Consider the following 22,361-nt stretch of genomic DNA (forward strand, 5'->3'; position numbering starts at 1 on the left):
CATCCTTGTTCTTTTGGATGGGTCAGTCACAGGTTCTGAAAGTATTGAAGGCGTTTTGACTGCATCAGTTAACATATACAGTTCTCTCCTTGCCTTAATCTGTGTACTTACACTAAAGCATCTGAAACTATTCCCTACAATTCTTCATTACCCATTCTACAGGAGGTAAGCTAGTATCAACAATAGCGTGACTAAATTGAGGAACAGCTAAATCCTGAAACAGGCTGATTTAAGATTTTCTACAATGTTCATAGGCTGATTTTGAAAAATGATTTACAGTCTTGTTTAATATCTGTCAAATTAATGCAATTCCTTAAATGAACTCTCAAATTTGTCATCCCACAAATACACAAATAGACATTTCAAATCAATTCATTACATTTGCAATTTAAAACCTTTCATGATTCTATGGAAATATTAACATCATTAAATTTAAATAAATTGTGATGGGATTACAATCCACACAAGGGCACTTACAGTTCATTTTCAACGTCTTCGTCCAGGTGTGCCATGTGTCCCCTAAAATAATGATTCATAACATTCCACATTATAAAGAATACTATTAACAGAAAAGAGATGCTTTGTATTGAGTGAAGTATGCATACTACCACAATATTAACGTGTATTAAGTAAAAACAAAATTTAAACATATCTAATAATGGACTCAAAATATGGCATATAATGGAAACTAAGACAGATGCATAATACTTCAACGTAAATTCCTTCGAAAAATTTCAACAGGTGAACACAGGGAATATGATTGTGTGACTTCATCGAAGAATCCTTCTTACACCTCAAAAGTAAAATATGCAATTCAAGATGCAGATTGGTTGGATGATGAGAAACAACCTATAATTATACCCGAACCCACGTGTACAGAACCGACTCGTAAGTCTGAAAATTAGAAAATAAACCCACTTTTGTAAAAAAAAAACTTAACAATTGCTCCTTTTCCCTTTAAATGTTGGTGAAACACTTTTTAAAACTTGATGATAATACTTTCTCACCATAACCCAATATTCTAATATATCTTCACATTGCCCTTTCCAACATGTAAATAACTAACTCAGGATCTACCCAATTGAGATCTCAAAAACATTTCAGATCACAATTTTGTATTCTACTACTTGGTATGAATTACATTGCCTTTCCCATTATTTTTAGTGGCACTTTTTGTTAAACTAAATTTCTTGTTCAGTGTGGGAAGAGAAGATGTGATATGACCATAATGCACTGGATTTATCAGCACCTTAAAACATATGCAATTAGATATCTCAAAAAAATTGAAAAAATATTTGACACAAATCATAACTAGAACCATCCTCATGGTAGATAAGACTTTTGGGTAGGTCACTTGCAAGGAGAATAGAAACAATTGTAATCACAATATAATCAATTGGGATGAATTTGTATTTAGGACAGTAAAATGTACATTTGACCCATCTCCAGAGCCACCATCTACCACAAAACACGTAGTACAGCAGATGGAGGCATGGTAGCTACTGATTAAGCTACTGAGTTAGCATTGTTGCAATTCTTTCTCAACACATTTAAGGCGGCTCCTTTGCAATCATAACAAAAAGAGGGAAATAGTTTGTAGAGTAGGATGCACAAGATGTGTTTCATGCCTGAGAAGCGTAAGAAACAGATTGCCATAATTGGAACTTAACGGCATACTACAGCTGCTGGTATATTAACAATTAGTAGCAGTAAAATATGAATAACTCACAACTGGCACCCTCCATCTTTAACAGAAAAATAAAACTTAAGGTTATAGAATTGTGCACGTTAGAAGCATTTTTTACACATAATCCAAAGTTTGTTACAATATCACCATATCTCAATTGTACAGCCAGAAAACAAGAGGCATTGGTGAAAGGGAGTGTTGACTAGCATGCCTGAAAATTACTGAAAAGATTTCTTATAGTAATTACGGTCTGTGGGTCGAGTTCAAGTTCAGAAATCAAATAAAATTTGGGGAGATCTTAAATCCAAGAAGCCATCCAGAAGCGCACAAAACAAGCTAGACAGAATGCACAAGGCAGCAAAATTGGCAGATGAAATATGAATAAGAATCAGAATAAAGATTGTGCAAATAAGAGAAAGAAAAGGCATGCCTTTTATAAATTGCAATAAGCATCCGAGGAAGTTGAGGCACTTACGATGGCAAACTCACAGCCCAAGTTATCTTCAAAGGCCAACAATGACTGCTAGACAATGCAGTCAAAAGAATGATGTAGATGCCCTATCCAAATTGTACAGCTGCCTGACGATACTACATGTTGAGTATCGCAGCTAGTTCTGTTATCTGACAAAACAGAAACAACCTTGCACAACCACCACCGTGCCCCCCCCCACCCCCCCCATCATACCTCCCCGTTACAATAATACCGTAACAATTCATTTTTGCACTGAAACTGGTGCCAACTTCTGGCCGAGGAGGGCATGCCAGGAGAAGCATTAGGCATACCTAAAAATTAGGCGTCAACCTGATGAAATTATAAAATGACAACATGCATGTGAAGCAGCACACAGAGTTAAGTGATCCCACATTCAATGGATCAGATGCAAGCTACACAAGTCCTGCCCTATCCAGTTGTGAACAATGGTGGATGATTGTAAACCAACAGAAGGAAATACTGCAAATATAGTCTCATCCTGAACAATGGGGGAAGCCTGGACATCAGTGCAAAAGACAAGGCTGAAGCATTTATAGCCATCTTCAGCTAGAAGTGCAGAATGGATGATCCATCTCACTGTTCTTCTGAGATTCCCAATATTATAAATACCAACTTTCAAGCAATTTCATTCACTCCACATAACATAATAAACAATGAAAAGCACTAGGCACTGCAAAGAACTGAAGACTTGTGCTCCAGAATTAATCGTATCCCTTGGCCAAGCTGTTTCGGTATAATAGTACCATCTATCTGGCAACATGAAAGATTGCCTTCTCAATATGCTGGACAAATTCACCCCAGTTACTCTCAATCATCCGTAAAGTTACAGAAGCTGAGATTAACAGCACTATCAAAGAGCATGTGCTCAACAATAAAATCGGTTCTAACTGCAGAACTCAACAAGAAATGTGACAGTGACTAAAGGAGCCCAGGCAAAATCTCAAGTCGGCAGGGGGTGGAGAACTCTACTGGTTAGTCTTATATAACATGAACGAAGCCGCCACAGGTCATCACTGCAGAAGTTCCTTAGAGGAATGCCCTAGACCTAAACACCTTCAACTGCTTCCTCCATCATAAGATTAGAAGTGAAGATTTTCACGAATGACTACACAATGTTCAGCATCATTCACACTACCTCAGATACTGAAACACAGTCAGTGTCCAATGCACAGATAAAGTAACAAGGAACTCTTAAGCCACAATGACAATCAATGAGACAGAATAGCCCCTTGATGCTTAACAGATAATTCCCACTAACAACTTGAAAGTTACTACTGAACAGAAAAAGAATCAAACCAGTCATACCAACACTGTGGCTACAACAGGTCAAAGGCTGAAATTCCACTGCATTAAACTCACTGTGTCCCCAGTGCCTATCCAACATCTACAAAGCACAAATTAGGATGATGAAGGAACACTTCCCACATGCCTGGGTGAGTCAGTTCCGACACAACAAGTTTGACACTATCCAAGACAAAGTAACATTTACAACAATGATTATGTCATATATATACACATATATAGACAGGCAGACAAACACACACACACTTTAAGCCCACTACCCTCTCTAGTACCTCCATTTTCACTTTCAAAAAGGTTAAAGAATCACTCTTCATATCCATACCCTTGGCATCAGAGGCATTTTATAATTTCACACAGCCTTCACTGTACATTTAAATTAATTACAAATTTACCATGGAATGACAAGTGAGATTCATAACTAGCAAATCACAAATTTAGAACTAGTTTAAGGAAGCTGTCCTTTGCCCAAAGATCGATCACCATTGGTGATCATGTGGCTTAGTGCAGACTAGCATTGAAACCATGGACATATCATCCTTCCTTACAGCAAAAATGAATTTCAGATCCGTGTTTCTTCACCTTTCTGAACAACAGAGATCAGTACATAAAGCTGTCTTGATATAACCAAAGTTTCAATGAAAATCATCTGTACTAGTGATGCTCTCTATGGAGAATTAAGTTAAGTTCATTTAAAGATTGACTTATTCCTTTTAAACACAATTATTAATAAAATTGCCACTGTGCCAGAAGACCATTAGCTGTTCACAGAGGGGGGAGTTTAATTTGAAGGTCACTATACCTCAGGTGAGGGGCAAGGTCGAGAAGACGGGACTTTCATGGTGGCCTCAGCTGGTACAGGAGTTGAACCTGTAATGTACAGTGATGCTAACAGTGCAAGTCAGCCATTCGGCCTACTAAGCAAATTGATCCCACAATATCAATAAACTGCATGCAGAATAGGGCAGATATTATAAAGTTCTTTATCATGATCAATCTATTAAGGATGCCTTGAGCAGAAAACAGTCCACACCTCAAAATTAGCACATCTGCAAGGCTTATTTTGGCATAAAATTCTGCTACAGCAACATAGCTTGTGTAAATTATGAATTCACAATTTATTTTCTGGAAGTGACATTTAGCTCTTGTGTGAAGGAAAAATAAAGTTTTGCAAAGTCAGGAAGGAAAGATCTACTGCCTGAGACAGTACAGAGTTTGGGAATTTGGAGGCAAATTGGGAAATTGGTGCAAAGCAGAAGTGATGTTTTTTTATTGCGTTTTTTGGCTTATAGTTTGTAAGGTCTTTTTTTAAAAGAACAGAATAAAGGGTTCAGCACAAAAGAGAGAGACATTGCAGGCAAACTGCAAATTTACTGCTTGGTGCTAGTTACTAATTTGACCATTATAGGTTATTTTCAGATCAAAGGTAAATAGGGGAAATGTTTACAGGCTACAAACTAAAGGATCAGCATAAAAATTTCAAAAAAAAAAATCAAATTTGGAACCAAGTAATTAAAATAGAGATGCCAGTCCAGGTGATGTGCTCTAACAACAAGACAAGGGACCTGGTAGATCCCAATGTAGTTCTTAGTGACTGCATCTATAACAAGTATTGGTTGCTTGAGGAATTCTGGCTCAGAGTTGATGAGCTAGCATCTGAGCTACAAACACTGCAACACATTAGGGATTAACCATCTGGACAAATGAACTAACTGCATTGTTGCTAAGTTTGCAGAGGACACAAAGATAGGTTGAAGAAGTGGGGAGATTGTAGAAGGACTTGTGTATGCTTGGCGAGCAGCCAGAGAAGTGGCAGATGGAATACAATGTGGGGAAAGTGTGAGGTTATGCACTTCAGTAGGAAGAACAGTGGCACAGGCCATTTGCTGAATGGGGAAAGACTTCAGAAATATGAAGCACAAAAGCAATTTAAGAGTCCTAATTCAGCATTTTCTTTGGATTAACATGCAAGTTCAGCTGGCAGTTAGTAAAGCAAATGCAACGTTAACACTTATTTCGAGTGGGCTCAAATACAAAAGCAGATGCACTACTGATGCTGAACAAGGCTCTAATCAGACTGCATTTGGAATATTGAGTGTAGTTTTGGGCTCCATATCTAATAAACGAGTCGAGAGGAGGTTTACAAGAACCATCTGGGAATGAAGAGCTTGACAAATGAGGTGCAGTTGAGGACTCTGGGTCTGTAGGACGAGGAGGGATCTCAAAAAATCTTACAGAATACAGAGAGGCTTGAATAGAGTGGAGGCGGAGATTTTCCACAAGTAGGAGACAAGTCAAGTGTGGAGGGACAACCCTTCAGAACAGAGTTGAGGAATTTTTCACCCATGGGTTGTTAATCTGTGGAAGTCATTGCTGCCAGGGCTGTGGAGGCCAAGTCATTGAGTGTACTTAACAGATATAGATAGGTTCTTATTAGTAAGGGGACAAAGGGCTATGGAGAGAAAGTAGTAGAATGGGGTTGAAAAATGTATCAGCCATGATCGAATGCCAGAGGAGACTCAATAAGCTGAGTGGCCTAATTCTGCTCCTATATCTTATGGCCTTATAGTCTACCTCATGGAGATTGTCACACAAATTATTCAACATCGTGAAGTACAACTTCAAGACGAAACTTGAATCTTATGTGAACTGATTCACCCTTTAAGTTTCAAGTAGGTGCTTCTAGATAATTATATTGTAAGAAACTTGGTCAATTTTAACTTCAATTAAATAGTTATTACGTTGGTATTGTCTGACAAAATGGATATGAGAGCACTTGAGCATTTTATATGCTGTTCCGTGTGTTACATAGTACTTAAAGAATAATTGTTAGCCCCGCGGCATGCCATCCCTGTCATGGAATACTGAAGTTGCACATCTTGATTTGTTGAAAATGAGATCTGATTACAGAAAAAAGTGCTCCACTGTGATAACAAAATTAAAACTGCTGGAATGGAACTGCAAAAGCGATTGTGTAAAATAAATCAATACAACATTAACAGTAACTTGTCATTAGTTACTGACCAACATCCTCATACATGGCTCGCCTAGATGATAAAAGATTCAAGCTGATGGTAAAATGCGAATAATAGCATGCAAATTATTTTCTAGCTTTTCTCAGGACCTTGACCTTAAAAGTGAACATTTTCTTGTTTCAATATGCATTTTTAAGACTCACCCACATTAAAAATCTGCACAAAATGATCAAGTGACGAGTCACAGCTCTCTCATGGAATATTATTCATTCTCCAAGAATAAGGATATTTGAAGTATCATTAACTTACTTGTTTCCTCCATCTGCAAATGAGTTCCATGATGAGCCAAACACTGTTTCTTTGGTTACCTCCTGTGCAATACATTTAACAGAAATTTCTTAATAGATGATTTGTTCAGCATTGCAATCTGTAAAACACACTCGTAAAATAAATGTTGAAAGGGATTGATCAAGTCTTGCACATTCCTGTTATCAACATTAGATAATCACAATTACTGTTGAAAATACCCAATTTATCTAATATAGGGACAGAGGACGACCACAATAACCTAAGAATTATGACCGAAGTACAATAGGACCTTAAAGAGTAAAGTACAGGGTATTTGGTTTACCAAGCCGAAAAATTACCTTTTTAAAAAATTAACCAATTTTATAAACCTGCTTGTCGAGTTATATATCAACTTTTTATGGAAGCCTGGGTAACAAATTCATTACTTGCTATGATTGAATTGTTACTTTATTACACAAAAGTACTATAAATTTCAATTTGAGTGTTCTTAAAAAAAGGTCACATTGATGGTTTAATATGCTATTGTCAAAAAGCCCAAATGACCACAGTCTGAAAGAAAATAAATAAAACCATTCAATAGTTTACAACCGTGTGTGCTAATTGTTTTCTTTAAGGAATCTCCACATACGGCCTCAGTGATCATTAGACGTTTTTATGGAAATCAGTAACAACACAAGCTGCTCTACCACACACTAAGAGCCTAGCAGGTCTGTAGCCTCAAATCCAATTCTTTCTACCCATGGTAACCTTTGAATATCTTGATGGTCAAGAATCTAACTACCTCCATCTTAAAAATATTCAATGACTCTAATTTAATTGGTTCCTCTCAATGGAAGTTGGAAGGAAGGCCTCATGATCCTGTGGGGAATGAAATTCCTCATCAGAACTCGGGGTCCACATCTAAAAGGATATGAGATAAACCATTTAGAATTTAGAGGAGGAAAACTTCCTGCATCCAGAGTGTGAAGAGCCTGTGGAATTTGCTACTACAAAAACCAGCCGAGGCCAGAACAACATGATTTCAAGGAGTTGGATAGAACACTTAGCGTTGAATGGATCAAAGGATACAGGGGAAAAGGTGGGGACAGGCAATGGAGTTGGATGATCAGCCATAATCAATGAATAATGGAGCAGACTCAAAGGGCTGAATGGTCAAAATATGCACTTTTTTTAACGTTTCATCTGTCTTCAGTGGAAGGCCCCTTATTTTACAAGTGTGTCCCCAAGATTGTTACTCTTCCACAAAAGGAAATATCCTTTCAGCATCCACCCTGTAAAGTTCTCTCAGGGTCTTATATAACTCAATGAGATCACTTCATATACTTTAAATCCTAACTGATAGAGGCCCAGCCTCCCACTCATGCCAATCGTCAGTCAAGTGAAAACTTTCCTGAACTGCTTCTGACACACCTGTGTTCTAAAATAAGGAGACCAAAACTGTACAGTACATCAAATGTAGTCTTACCAATACCTCTACAATTCCCAAAACATCCCTAATTGTGCATTCTTTTCCCCTTGCAATACATAACAACATTGCGTTTACTTTCTTGTTCACTGCTGAACCAGCATATTAACACTGTGATTAGTGTGCTAGCAGTTTTGGATTTTTTTCTATTTAAATAAAATGCTGCTTTTACACTGCCCCTGCCAAAGTTGGTTTGTTTACTTTTTCATCTGTCATTTTTCAAAATTTTTGCCCACTCTCACAACCCATTGATATCTCTTTGCAGACTCCTTATGTTGCCTTCACAATTTGTTCAGCTTCCCATTTTGTGTCATCTACTAACTTAAATTGTAAATAGTTGCCTGCCTAGCACTGATCCTGGTCGTGCCCCACCAGGCACAGCTTGCCAAGCCAAAAATTGATTCGTTTCTGAATACCATTTCTTGTTAGCAAATTAATCCTCCAGCCAGACTATTTCATTAGCTGTTACATCATGCTCTTCTTTTGCAAAGTAACCTTTGGAGTGGCACCTTGCCTGGAAATCAATGCACAGCATACCCACAGACTCTCTTTTATCTACACTGCTTGTTATTTCCTCAAAAACAAAACACACTCCATTGATCTTCCTTTTGCAAAGCCATGCTGGTTCTGTTTGACTGCATTTGTTATATATCTTATTTAACAAGATTCTAGCACTTTTATGAGATATAAGTTAACTGTCCTGTAGTTTTCCGCTTTGTGATGATCCCCTACTACCTTTTTTGAACAGAGCAATCACATTCGTTATTAAGTAGTCTGATGAAGCCTTTCCTGAACCTAGGAAATTTTTGAAAACTAAAATCATTTCAACTATTCAGCTGCCTTTTTCTTCCCCCCAAGACCCTCGGGTGAAGTCCATCTGGATCTGGGGATTATAGCTTTAGTTCAATACCTCAATGTGTTCAAGGTTAACAATACTGTAAGATGGAGTCATTCTACATTTGCTTAACTTGTCCAAAAGAGCCAAGATGTTTGTGACTTTTAAAAAAGAAACAATCACAAGTTTGTTAGTGATTATAAAGCAAAGTCCAAATTTACACTGGTATACAAGGTATATCGTATTTTTCTCACTTGCTTCAATATAGCAGTGGGACAGCTTTTAATGCTATCAGAAAACGGGTGATTACTTTAAGGGTTAAGATTGAGCTAGATAAATAAGTTTGTTCAGAAGTTACAAACTAAGATTTAAATTCAGTTAGAAATGTATCAGTACTTATTAATGTATGTTTTTAAAGTCGCAAAATAGTGTCAAGTAAAGTAATGGAGAAATGCTAAAACCAGAGCAAAAGATGGTTTTGAAGGATTTTCAGAGGCTAACCTAAATGTAGCAATCAGTACATAAAAGCAACAGAACTAGTTCAGTGCAGAGAAGGATTCAGTTTTGATTTGTCACAGCCACTGATCACACAGGACAGGTTGCAAGGTTGCTAGTCATTAACTTCTTTCTTTTTGAACAGTTTGTACATGTACATTTAAGCTCCAAAGCAAAACAACAAACTGTTGTATTAAACTAAACCGAGATAAGACTAAATTCCTACAAATAATTAACTGCCCATTAAGGAGAACCCAGCTTAAAACTAAGCTGTTACAGTGCAAAATTAAATTATTGCAATGCTACAACAAGTAGCCATTCTCCAACAAGTCATGTGGCTGCTCTCCCAATAGAAAAGGCGGCTGGTGGCAAGTTTAACCCAAGGGTCACTAATCCTTTGGCAAGAGGCAAGGTTGAGAAGGTGGGACATTCGTGATAACCTCAGCCAGTGCAAGAAATGAACCTATGATGTTGCCATCACTGCACTGCAAACTACCCATCCAGCCAACTAAGCTAACCAAACATCAGAAGCAGGTCAATAGGTAAAATTATAAATAATAACTGCTAAATGTAAGTAAATGACATTACGCATCTAAAAACCTGGTAAACATATTTTCATTAACAGAGATAACCGGAACTGCAAATGCTGGAGAATCCAAGATAACAAAGTGTGGGGCTGGACGAACACAGCAGGCCAAGCAGCATCTTAGGAGCACAAAAGCTGACGGTGCGGGCCTAGACCCTTCATCAGAAGGGTTAGGGTTAACTCAGAAAAGGGTTAGGGTTAGAGTTAACCCTAACCCTTTTCTGATGAAGGGTCTAGGCCCGAAGCATCAGCTTTTGTGCTCCTAAGATGCTGCTTGGCCTGCTGTGTTCGTCCAGCCCCACACTTTGTTATCTTGGATTCTCCAGCATTTAAGTGTGGGGCTGGACGAACACAGCAGGCCAAGCAGCATCTTAGGAGCACAAAAGCTGATGCTTCGGGCCTAGACCCTTCATCAGAAAAGGGTTAGGGTTAACTCTAACCCTAACCCTTTTCTGAGTTAACCCTAACCCTTCTGAAGAAGGGTCTAGGCCCGCACCATCAGCTTTTGTGCTCCCAAGATGCTGCTTGGCCTGATGTGTTCGTCCAGCCCCACACTTTGTTATTTTATAATTTCATTAACACTTCGTTTAGCTTTCTTTTCTCCATAGTCCTCCATCCATTAACTTTTACTTTCCTTCAGCACTAATAACTTGGGTATTATAACTTGGGCTTCAAATTCCAAAAAGGACATTTTCACCACTGCTCCACATCTTGCTATCACAATATTTCCCAACTTCAGAATATATAATGCAAAGCTGAAACTGTGATTTACTAGCATTGGCAAGGGGATTAAAATAAAATCAAATTCCTGCACAAGTGCACTTTCCAAATGCAAAGTAACTGTTTCTAGAACTAAGATTAGAAAAAAAAATTGCAAGGTCTACAGATAATCTTTGGGTTACGTAATAGGGGTCCCAGGTGTTAAGGTGAATACCAAATGTGACTGTCTACAAAAACAAGCATTTGAGATCTAGCTCCTGGTTCAATAAATCATGACCCAACACTGGACAACCATCACAGGCTGTCCACTATTTCCAGGAGCTTCGTATATTAGCAGTTTACACTTCTTATTGCAATAATGAGGTATGCCCTACATATACAGTGATCTATGGCTAAAACAATTAATACCCTGTTGAATGGGATGTGCTTCAAGACATCACAAATATTGGTACAAATTAATGAGCATTTCACAAGTTTATAATATGTTTCACATAACTATCACATCTAAATTCAGTGGGAATGTTAGCCTTGACTGGTGTGTGCTATATGCATCATTTTTCAATTTATGAGCATATCACAGCATGGAAACTTTTCCCATAAAAGAGTGTTGCAACTTTTGTATGATAATTTACAACTTAATGTTTCTACAATTATGGCAAAATAAGAGAAGAATTTCACTGGTAATACCATCAGTCAGAAATCTGAGAGAATTTTATGAAAGGTTTTGGATTTTAAAAAAGTGAAATGCCCTGTCCAATATTTTTGGTGGGCTGATTAATGCCTTTGTATCAGCTTCCCATGTTCAAGGTTCAAACAAAGTTGCAACCCATTTATTTTGGCTAAGTTAATATTTTTGCTAAGACAGCAGGTTCTGTTTGATGAAAGACCATGAGCCAAAGTACTGAAACTGGTGGTCAAAGGACTATGAAGTCTTAATTTTTAAGGGTTGGGAATGACTCAGACAGCGTAAGCTCATTTTTGTTGAAGTACAACAAATAGGGCATACACAGTGCACTTAATTAATCTAGGATGAGGACAGCTAAGGGATTATCCTTAACGGCATATCCCAACTGCAGAGAGCAAGCTTATATTTAGAAAAGGAGCAAATTGAATTTGCCATAATTTAGTGGAGGTCTCACGTGGCACTGCAGGTTTTATGGATGAGGCTAAGGCAAAGGCAGTAAATGTTGCCCACCTGAAATTTAGAGAACCTTACTCTTGTGCAAGATCTTGGTTCAATGGACACATGCCTGTGGGTTAGCTGTCAAAATATTAGACTAGATTGATGAATGGCTTAAAGGCACAAAACTATAGTTCTATGAAGGTCTGCCTCCAGTGAATCAACATTTTTCCTAAACAAGGGGATCAAATTGTCAATAATGCTCCAGAAGTGGCCTCACCAGCACTTTGTACAGCTGCAGCAAGACTCACCTGCTCTTATACTCCAACCTTCTTGAAATGAGCCAACATTGTATTATCCTTCCAGATTACCTGCTTGCTAGCTTGTGTTTTGTGCATAAGTACTCCCAAGACCCTTGGTGTTGCAGCTTTGTGTAGTTTTCCTCTATTTGAATAATATTCTGTTCTTTTGATCTCCCTCCCAAGAATGAACAAACTCACATTTCTCCCATATTATATGCCAGAGATCAATACTTAATTTTTCACAATGCCAGGGATTTCATTTTTCAGTGGGTTCCTTTTCACTACTCATGCAAAATGGCAAGCAAGGTTTTAATATTCCTACACTAATTTTGCAATAATTTTCCAACAGGCTAAATTAATTGTACTTCTAAGTAGCTAAAGGATGAAGAAGTTCAGACTTACCATTTCACAGTGAGCCTCAGTTTCTTTTCTTAATGGAGGTTCAAATTGAATTTTGTCAACTGCAAAATAATTCCTCAAATTAGCTCCAAGGATAATAATAATAATAATGATGACCAATTAAGTAAGAAGCTGCATCTTAAAAGAAAATCCTGCTCAATGTTAGGCATGTGTCTGAGAAAAGTAATTTTTTCAAGAACTGAACTACTTTGCAATCAGCAGTGTAAGTGTAGAGAGTATGGCTCATAGACAGAGCAAAGCTCCCTCCTGTGACAGTATATTATTAACCCCAACCTCAAAAGCACTCCCTATTCCCTATCTGATTAAATTAATGCACCATCTGCACATTTCAGATCTGAAGCATGGTAAGGAAAAAGGTTAAAAATCTAATTCACTCCAGTGTATTCCTACGTGTAGCTGTCGCTGTGGACTTATCCTTCTAGAAACTAGGTAAACTACAAAAACAATTTCATAAAGAAACCACCAACAAAACATACACTTCTTAAATAAAAAATAAAAAAATGAAAGAAGTGATATTTTCGAGCACCTGATTAGTCCACTGGACATTCCAAAATAATTCAGATATGCTTTGAAGGCTATTTGCAGTCAATACAAAACATAAATTGCAATTTTTGCAAATGTCCCAAAACAAGACAGACATATTACCAGCTAATCTAATTTGATGTTCGTTGAGGGATAAACGTTGGCCAGCACAACTCAAATAATGCGTTTTGATATTTTGCTTGTTACATAACAAGCAAGCCCAACTTAAATCCTGAATGAAAGATGGCATAATTGACATGCAGATAATTCACTGGCATGAACAGGAGTTGGATTTGAAACATTCAAGCATAAAAGTTATGGGAAAGATAAATAAGGATTTGGGAGATGGCAGCACGTCCAACAATAGAGAACAAAGGATACCTGGAAATGTGATGGCAATTTTCACACACAGATAGGTCAAGAATTGCATGAATCTGAAGTGTAAGCCTGGATTACAAATTCCTCAAATGAAGGGCATCTAAGAATCTTAATCTTGGGTCAAAGACAAAAATGCTATGATTGAAAAATGACAAAAATCACCTCATTCTACGAGCACAAGTAAAAATAGATTTACTACTGTGGAGCTCAAATTATGGATCTATATTTAAGATCTGAACATATGATCAATTCAAGTACAGTGACTTATTGTACATTTAAACACCCTACCCATCTTGAGCAGTACTAATATACAGCAACGCTATGAAGGTAATGCTCCTTTATCATGCTTGTTGTGCAGAACATTTACTAAAACTTCTAGTTCTTTGGAAAATCTCAAGAGATTGTCAATATTTAACAAAACCACAGGAAAAAGCAGGTAAGACTACTTTCTAAATATCTCGTCCTAAATTAATTTACCTCTGCCAATAAAAAGTAATAATTATGCATAGGTAATGTTTAGATGAAGACCTAGTTTGGGCCTTGAACTGAAAAACAATTTGACCCCAACCCAAACACTCCTTGGCCTGTCAGTGCAAATTATCATTGTATCTCCAAGAATCCTTTCTCCTCCATGTTGTTGCTGCCTTCTCACAAAGTTATAGTTATTTAGCATGAAAAGAGAACGTTGGTCCAACCAGGCCATGTCAACAAGATATCCTAAATTAATCTAGTCCCATCTGCCAGCCTTTGACCCATATCTCTCTAAACCATTCCTTATTCATAAACCCATCCACATGTCTTTTTAAATTTTGCAATTGTACCCACCTCCACCACCTCCTCCTCTGGCAGCTGATTCCATATACACTCTACCTCCTGGGTGAAAAAAATTTTCCTTTGGGTCCCTTTTAAATCTTTCCCCTCTTACCTTAAATCTATGCCCTCTCGCTTTGGACCCCCCATACTTTGGGAAAAGGTCTATGTCTATTCACCTATTCATGCCCATTATGATGTTATAAACCTCAATAGTCACCCCCACCTCCCAAAAACACTCATTTTTTCCACAACTGATTTGCTTATTTAACCCAATCAGGTTTCTGTCTTGTCAAGGAACTGAGAAGGCACTTATCAAAGTCACCAGTGACATCTAATGCATATAAATTATATTTTTGCATCCTTCATGATCCATGTATCGTCTTTGATGTGATTAACGTAGCACCCTTTTCCATGCTTCAGTTGTCATCTAGCTTGGTGGGACTGCACCTGCACTGCCCTGTCATTCTCATCTATTCTGCAGTTACCAGATCTTCAGCAACAAAAAATTCTCTTACAACTATCAAAACATTACTTTTTTATTTTTCTGCCCTTATTTCTCATCACAGAGCCCTGGGTTGCATGACCCATAAACATAGCTAATTCCGATGTAGGGTGGTAACACATCTCTTTCTAATCCTTCAACATTTGATTTGATACACTGCTTGCCTGACAGCTGGTGCTGGGTGAGAGAATTTCTTAAAACAAACCTTCAGTCCCCACACAAATGCTAATTTTTTAGCCTATGGCCCCACTCTTTTCTTTGGCAATTGAGTTTGAACCAGGCCAATTGTAATGTTGGTGCCCTGCCTGAACCCAAGAGAAGAAGATCTAAGATTGTACCGTGTAATCAAAATGGGAAAAAAAAATGAGAGATGTCACCACTTGTTAGAAAATAGGCTTGGACACATCTTAAACATTAAACAGTAAAAAGTTTGAATTTTCACTGGTTGAGTATACAATTCTGGGATTTAAACTCCCGGTGCAAAAGGCAGAATTTTCACCCCAAAAAGATAAGTTTCTCTGGTTAACAAGTTATCCAAAGCTGTCATTAAATTATTCTGGAGAAAATAAGCTCTAAGTGCAATTAGCAAAACTAAGAAACTTTCACAAAAGTAGGTATAACACTAATTTGATGCACTGTGCAAATCTGGATAAGTTAAAAATAGCATTTATCTACACTAAGCATCATTTAGTTATACTATTTCTAAAGACAAATGGAACACAAAACACCATAAAGTCAGAAATATACTAAATTCTGCTACATCCACCAATACTAAATGTCAGCAGTCTCTTCGTGCAGCTACAAAAATGCATATTGAGGGACTTTCAGACTACTTTGTTTTAACGGAATCTTCCATTAATAATTAACATTATCCATACAGGAAATATCCACTGCCCTCAATCACCTTCATCGCTTCCTCAAAACATTCAATGAAATTTGAAAGACAAAATATCTCTCACACAAAGCCATATTGACTATACCTAAAAGGTCCATTCTTTTCCAAATGAGAGTGAATCCTGTCCCTCAAGAATCTTCTCTAACAATTTCCCTATCACAGAAGTAAGGCTCATCAGGCTATAAATTTCCTGGTGTATCCCTGTCATTCTTCTTAAAGGAAGGAACAATACTAGCCATTCTCCAGTCTTCTGTGGCTATAGAAAATGTAAAGATATGTCAACGCCCCAGCAATCTCCCTCCTTAATTCCATCAGTATCCTGGGATAGATCCCCTCAAAAGTTAATAGAAATAGAAAAGAGAAATTTAAGACTGAGTTTAGGATTAAGACTTAGGATGTTACCTAGTATAACATTGACATTGCCAAATAAGGAGTTTCAGGCATTTATGAATTACATTTCAGATCTTCAGCACAAAATGAACAAGGCTCCTTCCCAAGAGTATTCATGGTACTTTGTATGAAGAAACATCACTGTGAGCCCATTTATCTTTTTCCAAACCTAGAATAAATGAACTAGTCACCACTACCATCCCTTATACGAAGGAATATGATAGTAAAGGAAAATAAGTAAAACTTACTAATAACACCAATCAGCAACTAATTTTAGCTACATAATCTAAAAACTCCCGATACAATTTCCATGTGTCTTTTTATATTTGAGATGTGCCCAAATTAGCAGTTTGCCAAAGACCGAGTTATTTTTAAAACTCAAACCATTGCAAAATGTAGAATGTCAAGACATTTTAATTATTCAGTTAAATTCCAAACAAAAAATATCTTTTCAGATTATATCAAGATTGTCCATTGATGGTCAAAGACTAGCTCACAATGTGTACTCTAAGAAGAGTATGATACAGGAACTGGCAAATCAAATTAAAGACTCACAGTTGATCTCTGACTGTGTCCTTTCTGCTCTCATGTTCTTGCTACTAGAGCGAATGGTATGAGGAACAGCAGAGATGGCCTGCAAAAGTGGAGGATGGAATTACAACACAAAAACATAAACCCTTCTATACATATAATTTCTTGGGAGGCTAGAACAAACACAATACCAACAATGAGCTCATAGCTTGCCATACTTGTTACGCAAAAACATCTTTCCGGATTAATGATGAGTACTTCTATTAGTACACCATTTGCTACTAAAGAAAACAGATTGAATGGTTTATAATTACAAATCTTGAATTCTTAATTTAACTGACAGCATAAACAACCTATTAACATGGTAAGTGGCAAATGATCAGTGAAATTTACATTTCAGATTTGGGCATAACATTGTCTAGTCTCATTTTAGCTTTAGCTAGCCTAAGTCATTTGAGTTTGGTTTGTCACTACATTGTCTTTATACATTATGAAATGTTGGACGACTTGAATTCGTTTTCTGAAGCAGTATCCTTGGTTTATTTCCTAAGGCCATCGTTTTCAGTTATTTTAATTGATCTCCAATTTACAGCACAGTTCAAGTGATGCTTTGAAAACAAATAATCAAAACTGTTCTTTTCATGTTATTTCATACCTCAAGGTCATCATCATCTGCCTCGTTGAAATGGTGATTTTCAGGATTATTGACTTTGTCCAGCAACTCTAATGCCAATGATCTGGATAAGATTGGCTGTGCTAGAAATGAATGCTAAAGAAGCAGAAGTAAATGTAATTATAAATTCTCAAAATAAGGTATCGAGTAATGTTCAGTACATACATATTTCACCATCAAATGTCTTAATGGAATTTAGAAACAATTATTACAGGAGCCAGTTACTTCTTGAAACACTTTGCCAAATTACCGCAAAGAATACTCATTCCAAGTTTCAGGGAACCTTGAATATCTTAACTGTAGAAATGCTGATTAGCCTTAAAGTACTTTGAATGGCTTCAGTTTGGAACAATGCTTGAATGATCCAATATTTAATTATACAGTAGCTTAACCCAACGACTTGCATTTAGTGACTTTAACATCATAAACCATCAAACATAAAACTCTGCTTCCGCCATATTCAGGCAGTGCATTCCAGATTCTAACCATTTATTGTACATATATAACTAACATTTCTCATCTCTGGAAATATTCACAAAATCTCTGACCTCCACTTTCTCCAAATGCTTTCACATCTTCCTACAAATGTGGTACCCAAAATTTGATTGTAAATTGCTGGCTGGATTTGAATTAAGTTTCACCACAAGTTTCTGCTTCCATACTTTACATCTCTACTTATAAACACAGGAAACCCTTGTCTTCTCAGTGACTTTCAAAATCTGCCATGTCACCTTCAATTGTTTATAACCTTAAAATCTTTCTACTTAAGCACCATTTTCGAAATTACCCTTTTTATCCCTTCTCATTGATATATAGTCGGTTAAATAGGAAGAAACTGTTCCTATTTGTAAGGGTCAAGAACAGACTTAAATAAAAAAGGACCATGAGCATAATCAAAGCAAGCATTTTTGAATATTTGCTCCTTTTTACATTTCCACATAATTTCACCTGCCAATTGTCTGGCCATTCTATTAGCTTGCCTATGCCTTCCTTAAATGTTGTTATTCTCCTTACACAGTTCACAGCATTCCCAAATTGGATGTCATCTGCAAATTCTGAAATAATGCCCTGAAATTACAAAATATTGACACAGATCAGTGTCACAAATTTGAATAATGAACCAAGGAAACCTCAACTATACCTCACTGCACTCCAAAAGGCAACTGTGCGTTACTGATGTTCCCTTTACCCAGGCAATTTCACATCCATTTTGCTACTGTCTCTCATAGGCTTCAACTTTGCTAACAAGCCAGTCATATGGCAGTTCAAATGCTTTCTGGAAGTTCATCAACCTTGTTACTTCATCAATCAAATTAGTTAAACACTATTTGTTCTCAAAAAGGTTGTTACTGGTTTTCCTTAACTCATAGATGTGATATAGCCCTTGCTGATTTTTCATTGTCTTCATTTTTTTCCTTTATCAATTTTGGCTTGGAGCTGTGAACTGGGAGTCAAAGGATGATATTTGGACCCTGGATAACAGTTTGTATTGAAAAGGAAACCAGACAAACATTTGCTTATTCACACGGCCAGGAACTTAACTGCAGGTTGGTTTCTGATTAAAAAGTTCTACAGACACTTCCTCACTGGGGAAGAGCATTTTATTTGAACAGATAGCAAAAGTTGGCTATTAATGAGGTCAGTATCTGAGAACTGGTTCCACCAAATCTGGAAAAGACCTCATGATGAAGTAGATGACAGATATTGGAAGGTAACTGGGACCTGGTAGAGGAGACAGTCCGTGAGGGAACGAGCAGAGTTTGGATTAGGTTTTAGGGTGTTTTCTGTGAAAGAGGAATCTGACTGTTGATATGACAGTATGAAAATTTGAAAGCTCCCTATCTAACTTCCAGTAAGTAGCTCTCGGAAACTCAAAGAACAGAAAACTAAGTTATGTGTGAACTGTAAACATCACCATGGCCAACATCTTCAGAAGTATATATGATAGTATGAAAATTTGAAAGCTCCCTATCTAACTTCCAGTAAGTAGCTCTCGGAAACTCAAAGAACAGAAAACTAAGTTATGTGTGAACTGTAAACATCACCATGGCCAACATCTTCAGAACATCAACTAAGGAACCATGATCTTGGACCATTGCATTGTGAAAATCACAACTAATCTGGCCAATTATTTTCTTCTACTTATCCCCGGAGTGCATTTGTTTGTTTGTGTCTTGGATGAGAACAAGGCTGAAAACAAAGGTTTTTGGGTTGAAAGCATAAATCAGTTAGATTACTTTGTTTTTCTTTGCTCTGTTAATTTATTATGTTGCTAATAAATTGCTAAGTCTTTTGTTTAAGATACAAAACACTGTCTGAGGGTCTTCAAAGATTGGAAGGCAGATTTAGTTGGGATATCTAACTTGCACCACAAGTGGCTGTTGTTTGTCCTAAAATCTTTCCCACCAATAAGTTAAACTGACTGGTTTTCAGTTACTGAGTTAATTTTTGCATCCTTCTTGGAACAAGGATGTAAAATTCACACGATGCCCCATTTTCCTACAAAAGAACACTGAATACTGCTAAAAAAGTGATCCACAGGCTTAAATATTCATATTTAGAAGATAAATATGACGTTGACCAATTTAACATCAAATCAACAAGAGAACATGGCCCTCAATGTACACTTCACCTCTCATGTAGGCCTCATATCTCAATCCCCTTATTCCCTTACATCCCAATCCATCCAATCACCTTCTCCTCATACTTAAACCAAGGGAAAGAGGGTCCATGATCAATTGGCAGAGATGATGAGAAGGGAGCTATGCTTTGTCATAACCTTCATTCCAAATGCAGTCTGCAGTTCTGCTTAATGCCCAATTTGTCAACTGCCTCACTTGAACACAAACAGCCTTAACCAAAACAAAATCATGAAATAAAAAAATTTCCAAACATAGGTCACTGGACCTGCAATATTAACTCTGGTTTTTCCTCCACAGAATGTGCCAGACCTGCTGAGGTTTTTCCAATCATTTGTTTTTCTTTCCGATTTCTAGCACCTGCTGTTCTTAGTTTTGTTTTGGCCTTAATAAAACACACTCTAAAAGGTAATCAATATGAAGTACTTAAGATCAATAAAGTAGCATAGTCCATTAGATCAGCACGAGGAGCAACAGCTCTGCCACGTGTGCCAAAATAAAGTACATCCCTTAATTATCAAGCACTACTGATAGTGTGGAAGAACATTCTAGCCCTCCCACAATCCATCACCAGCATCTGGGGAAGAAAGTGGCAGGTATTATTTCATAGATAAGAGATAATGGGAACTGCAGATGCTGGTGAATTCCAAGATAATAAAATGTGAGGCTGGATGAACACAGCAGGCCAAGCAGCATCTCAGGAGCACAGGTATTATTTCATTGTAGGTGGATAAGCATTAAAAATGTAATTGAGCCATATAAACAGACATGTTTCCATTGGTCAGAGGAAATGAAGATTCTTACGATGATCAACATTAACTCTTGTCCCGAATCTAAAATTTACTTACAGTCAGCAGCTTTTCCGCTGTTGGTCTTTTCTTCGGATTTTTTGTCAATGCTACTTTGAGAAAACTATGGAATGTTGTACTCCTAAAAACAGTGAACTTGGATATTACAGCTGTTTGTGAAAAAAGATCCAATCATTTCCTTTAACAATTTCAACAGCAGTGACAATTGTTGCCTTGTGATGCAACTGTGCTTTAATTGTTACTTAATGATTAAATATGACTAAATAAACGACAAAAAAAACGACTAAATAAAATTAAAATGCTTGACAGACACAACATTTGCAGTTCTATTACATTTGTTAAGTGATGATATCAAAACATAAAATTCCTCAAATGAGTTCACACCACAAGCACTGTGCTGAGCTTTGGACAGCAAATTAATTTGTCATTGGAAACAACTTCACAAAGAGGCATTAGTCTGATTCCCAGTCCTAAAAAAGGTCTAATTATTACCAAACTCTGAAAAGGCTTGGACTTTTCATTCATAAAAAGAGAAAGCTTAGGACTGAACTTTGAGGTCAATAATTCTCAACTTGGGCTCTGTTGGTCATTTCTTTTAGCTGTACATCAAGACAAGTGGAAATTGTCAGAGATACATTTGCATATGTATGGGCAATTCAAGCTGCTGGGACACTATTTGCCAATGGACTAGCCCCGTTCCGTGGACCTCAACAGCTGAACATATCTGCATTTATTGATTTGGCCCTATTCATTTTCACATACATCACGAGTTCATTCAAGATGATACCTTGGCAGGATTGCTCAGATGAATTCAGAACTGCTTTTTCTGCAGCACTGCAGTGGTGTCAGAACCATTTAGTAATTCTATGATTACTTTCATTAATGACAATGAGAACAAAAGTATCAGGCCTGAATGTGCATTCACAATGGTGTGGGCAAAGTATCTCCCTGTTTTACAGAATGGTTGCTCAGTGTTAGCAATAAGTTTCACAGAATGACAAAAACAAAACTAGTAATAACTGCCATCAGTACAATTCATAAAACAGAAAAATATCTCATGCTGAGAACAGAGAATCTGCAAAACATGTAAAACACAGGAGGGGAATCCTGGAAGTATTGAGGTTAAAAATTCCTGCTTTAAGCAAAAAACAATTTTAGAAAGTTAAACTGAAACTATTGAACAAAGCAACAAGTCCAAACAAGTAAAAATAAAATTTCGTTTCAATCTTGAAGTTGCTCAACATATTGAAATGATCACTAACGATTATGGACTCATGAAGATAGCAGCGAAGGCCAAGGCCCTGGAAATCATTCATGAAACTATTGGATATTGCAACAGGGCAAAAAGTAGCATAGTGTTAACCTTTTAAGAAATAGGAGGGGCCAAATAGCGGACACCACCTTCATTTGTAGTAATCTTTAGTGAATTAAATTTGACTTCACCGCAATTGACTCCTCAGCACTGATTTTCAAAAAATCTAAGTTTCAACAAAAGCTATATGT

At 37.1% G+C, this 22,361-nt stretch overlaps 1 protein-coding gene across 3 annotated transcripts in view; it reads right to left on the bottom strand.

The window, feature by feature from the left end:
• Positions 1 to 22,361, bottom strand: part of map4k5 (mitogen-activated protein kinase kinase kinase kinase 5) — a 155,685-nt gene that overhangs the window by 44,376 nt on the left and 88,948 nt on the right. For all 3 annotated transcript variants that reach the window (XM_059649146.1, XM_059649148.1, XM_059649147.1), the window contains 6 exons: positions 20,898 to 20,979; positions 17,393 to 17,506; positions 16,762 to 16,840; positions 12,689 to 12,747; positions 6,764 to 6,825; positions 478 to 519 (listed from right to left, as the gene is read on the bottom strand). In XM_059649146.1, coding sequence (XP_059505129.1) covers positions 478 to 519; positions 6,764 to 6,825; positions 12,689 to 12,747; positions 16,762 to 16,840; positions 17,393 to 17,506; positions 20,898 to 20,979 — 438 coding nt within the window. The remainder of the gene's footprint in view (positions 1 to 477; positions 520 to 6,763; positions 6,826 to 12,688; positions 12,748 to 16,761; positions 16,841 to 17,392; positions 17,507 to 20,897; positions 20,980 to 22,361) is intronic.

Source organism: Stegostoma tigrinum, chromosome 10, assembly GCF_030684315.1.
Source record: "Stegostoma tigrinum isolate sSteTig4 chromosome 10, sSteTig4.hap1, whole genome shotgun sequence".
Lineage (NCBI taxonomy): Eukaryota > Metazoa > Chordata > Chondrichthyes > Orectolobiformes > Stegostomatidae > Stegostoma > Stegostoma tigrinum.